Raw genomic sequence first — 4,040 nt, forward strand, 5'->3', positions numbered from 1 at the left:
AACTACTCATTTGCCACATGCCATCCAATTCTGACTCGTGTCGGACTTCGCCTCTCACGCGACAACCTGTCAGAAAGAACAGATAGTTTCGCATTCTATTCCTCGTAAAAGCATATAACTTGCACTTTTCTATCCTGCGCTTCTCTACCTACCTAGTCCTAGGTAGTCTTGCCGTCTAACCCGTCATCGCGGTTGTTGCCGTAGACGAAACGGTGGGCTCCTCAGCTATTAGGCGTCTATCCCGATCCTGTCGTGAAGCCTCGTAACATCATGTCTCCCCTATTCCAACAATGCATGTTTGTAATACACCAAGGCTCGAGCCAAACAGCTGTTTCAGGGTCCGTCCTTTCCCATTTTGACATCAAGACAACGCATGTGGCTCTGAGTCCGTTGTCATTCTAGAAAATGTCTCTTTAAAAAACACCCCAAGTCTCAACGCCTCCTGTTTGCAAATCTATTGAACCCCTCTGGTCCAACTCTCCATCATAGCTTCGCGTCCGTATCTTCATACTCGCTCAAATCCTTGGTTGATCGGGCACCTTGTGTCGCCTGCAGTCCCGCTCGGAAGCTGCGCACATCTGTGATGAGGACGGGCTCCGGACCAGTCGCCTTGGTCTCCTCCTCCTTAACTCCATTGACCTTGGCGTCCGCCTCGGCCGACTTTCCTGCCTGCGCATGCAGATGCACCGAAAGTTTCGCTCGTGTCGGCGAGCCTGGCTTGATGTACTGTTGGAAGAACTCCACCATGTCCGCTTTCGTGAGCGACTTGATGTGCGCGGCGTCTTGTTGAGCTATAGAATGAACTGTCAGCATATCACTCCAAGGAGTCCACGTGTGTTTACTTACCCAGCTCGAAGTCATAGTACTCGCTGGCAATCTGGGCCCAGTGTCTGCTACTCTCCTGATCCAGATTCTTGAGCTTCTCAAGGCGTCTGACAATCAAGCTACGCTTGTGGCCCTCAAAATCGGATTCCGACATCGAATCCAAGTTGTTCGAGAACAAGTTGAGGAAGGCTTCGATTCTTGACTCCAAGTATTCAGGTGTGCGCTCACTCTGAATGATAAATCGGAAGCCGTACGTGGTGGTAAAGCTTCTTACTCCACTGAAAACAACATATCCGAGCTGCTCCTTGGTTCGAAGTTGGTCGAAGGCTGGCTCATGAGACATCTGGTCGAGCAGCATGGTCTTGGCGCGAACCAGACGGTCACCCTTGTCGCCAACGTAAAGCCAAACCTCAATGCAGTGGTTCACGTTTGCGGGGTCCTTTAGTGTCTTCTTGTAGACGTAGTTAGAACCAGGAGGGACAATCAACGATCGAATGACGGGCCATTGAGGTCGCGGTAGAACACGGGGCTTCAGAATAGTCTCGATCATATCGGTCAGCTTCAGGGCATCTTCCTTGTAGAGATTTCCGTGCACATAGGTCTCGATGTGCATCTGTGAAAGCATCTGCTTCTTGAACTGGCGAACGTCCTCGGCAGTGATGTTGGGCAACTCAGCCAAAGACTCTTCCACGACGTAGCCGCGCTCCGAGTTCAGCCAAGTCGTGTAATCAGAAACTTGGCTGAACGGTTGCTGAAGCTCCCAGTTGTTGTAACCCCGATTGAGACGCTCCTTAATGATTTCGAATCTTTCGTCCTTGATCTTAAGGTCTCTCATCGTTATCAAAACCTGCTCCAGGAGGACTGCCAACTTGTCGTTGTATCCACTAAGATCTAGGAACAGCCCACGGGCATCAAGAGTGACACTGTATTGCAGACCAGCGAGCTCCGCATCATAAGAGTATGCCTCCAGAGCGTCTCTAACAAGGTCGGTGAACAGCCTGGCCTTGACAGCGTTTTCTGCGGTCGAGTAGATGTTAGGGTTCCGGCAGCTGATAACGAGGTTGGCCTTGGGCACCCAAAATGTGTCATCTTTCTTGAACCACGTCCGAGCGAGACTGTCATTTCGGACGACACGCGGTGACAGCGCCGGCTCCTTGACCTCCTTCTTCTCAACCTCAAGCTTGGTGGGAATGAAGTTGTTCTTGTGAGGGAGGTGAAGCTCGGTTAGGCGTGCCGAAGCGGGGCTTGCAGCCGCCTTCTTGATCTCCGCCATGAACTCTTCGGGAATCTTCTCATGGCGATATTCGGTGCCGTACCACTTTTCCTTCTGGTTCCAGTCACCAGGGAACTTTTGTGATATAATGGTCATGCGGAAGTTGTCTGGTCTCAAGCATTCCAGGCCCTTTTCGATCAATTGGGAATCAAACTTCCTCAGCCGACTATATCCGCTGAGCAACCACTCCCGAGGCAAAGGCTTCTGCATGACGGAACTGATCTTGCTTGTGAATCTACTTGCTGGAGTCTTTTGCTTGAATTTGAAGTCCACATCTGCCATGCCCTTCTGTTCATCAAAGATCCATTCTTGTGGAGGTGATTCTCGAAGGAGGGAGACGTATTGGAAGAAGACCTTGACGATTTCCTTGTAGTTCTTGAGACCCTGTGACAGAGATTAGATTGACTCCAAGTTAAAACAGCATCGATCAGACTCACCTCCTCCGTCAGGCGGATTTGACAGTCAAAAATGCCAGGGGTGCCCGGGCAGACAGGGTATGCGCCGGCGCTCAGTCCGTTAGCCCAGCCCTTCTCCTTGACATAGGCCATTATGCTGCCGGGGCCCTCATGGCCGATCAAATGGCTCACGTATCGGCTAGGCTGAGACTCGTACATCTTCTCCTCATCAAGGAAGGGGAAAAATAGGTTCAGTTCTCGTGAGTCCATGACTGGCTTGGCAAACACCTGCATACCGAGCTCGCTCTCGCGGAAAGGCACTTCGTCTTCCCAACGATTCGGCACAAGGTTTTTATTAGGAACGCCAGAGAAGAACTCAGTAACCCAGTCTTCCAGAACGTCCAAAGGCTCACGCCCAAGCACAACCAGCTTCATCCTGTTTGCTGAATAGTGTTTCTCGTGGAACTCCATGAACTTAGCCCGCACATTGATGCCCTTAGCCTCTGGTAGAGCCTTGAGAACCTCAAGATTGCCGGTTGAGAAGTGGCAGAAGGGGTGCTTCGGGTTGGAGAGGGACTTTTCCAGCTGATGCAGTCGCCATTGGTCGTTCTGCAGATTCTTTTTGTTCTCAGAGTCCACCGCGCGCAGTTCTCGGTCCAAGGTCGATTCGAGGAACAGCGGCTCAATAAAGAACTGGGCGAACCGGTCGAGGGCTCCCCTAAAGGGCGAGGGGTTCGAGGCAGAGGGTTCCTGGTCGTTGGCAGGCTTCGCAGAGACATCGAAAAAGTAGTTGGTCGAGGTTGCTCCCGTATAGGCGTTGGAGCTGCCTGAGTTTGAGGCCAAGTACTGGGAGTATTCGTTCTCTATGGGGAACTTCTTGGTGCCCATGAAGAGGAGCTGCGCAAGCGGGTGTTAGTCAAAAGGAAAACACGTAGAAAAACGGGAAAGTTCTGTTGGGCGCAGGATCGTACATGTTCCACGGCATGGGCCATTCCAGGCATGTCCTCCTCATCGCTGAAGTTGCCGACATTGACGTCAAGAGCGGCGCTCGCCTTGTCTGTATCCGGGTCATGTACCAAAAGTGCTTCGAGCTTGTTGGACAATCGAATGACACGGTAGGTTCTGTCGTCGAGGGAAGGAGTCTCGAGCTGATCCGTCACCCGCTCGACGGGCTGAGGTCTAGGCTCGCGGTTGGGGCCATCCAGGTCCCCAGGACGGGCGGAATTGGGGTCTCTGCTGGACATGTCGGAGGATGTGTGCCTATACCGTATACTGGCGAGGTCGGATCGGATTGGGATGTTGCTGTGTGTACCGATGGTGCTGATCCTCGTACAGCGACGGGAGATGCAGTTGGCTGAAAGGGAGTGTGCGGCTCGGGGTTGCAGCAAGACGGTATGGGAGATGACTGCTGGTCGCCTGGCACGTTGTAAGAATGCGAAAGCTCTGGTCATGTAGTGGGGGAACGCCACTTTTCAAGGGAGGGGGGGATGTGGACGTCTATGAGGAAGAAGAAGTGGGTTTCGCAGGTCTGACTGAGGGTGACGAGA

General features: G+C 52.5%; 1 protein-coding gene across 1 annotated transcript; it reads right to left on the reverse strand.

The window, feature by feature from the left end:
• Positions 1-483: 483 nt before the first annotated feature.
• On the reverse strand, positions 484-3,737 carry CTRU02_213561 (zinc protease; the record flags this gene model as incomplete). The annotated part of the gene is made up of 4 exons (XM_036730713.2): positions 484-791; positions 847-2,482; positions 2,536-3,390; positions 3,465-3,737. The coding sequence occupies 4 exons, from the start codon at positions 3,735-3,737 to the stop codon at positions 484-486; spliced, it is 3,072 nt and encodes a 1,023-aa protein (XP_036577489.2).
• Between the last annotated feature and the right edge of the window lie 303 nt (positions 3,738-4,040).

The sequence above is a fragment of the Colletotrichum truncatum genome (assembly GCF_014235925.2).
Source record: "Colletotrichum truncatum strain CMES1059 chromosome Unknown Contig_0010, whole genome shotgun sequence".
NCBI lineage: Eukaryota > Fungi > Ascomycota > Sordariomycetes > Glomerellales > Glomerellaceae > Colletotrichum > Colletotrichum truncatum.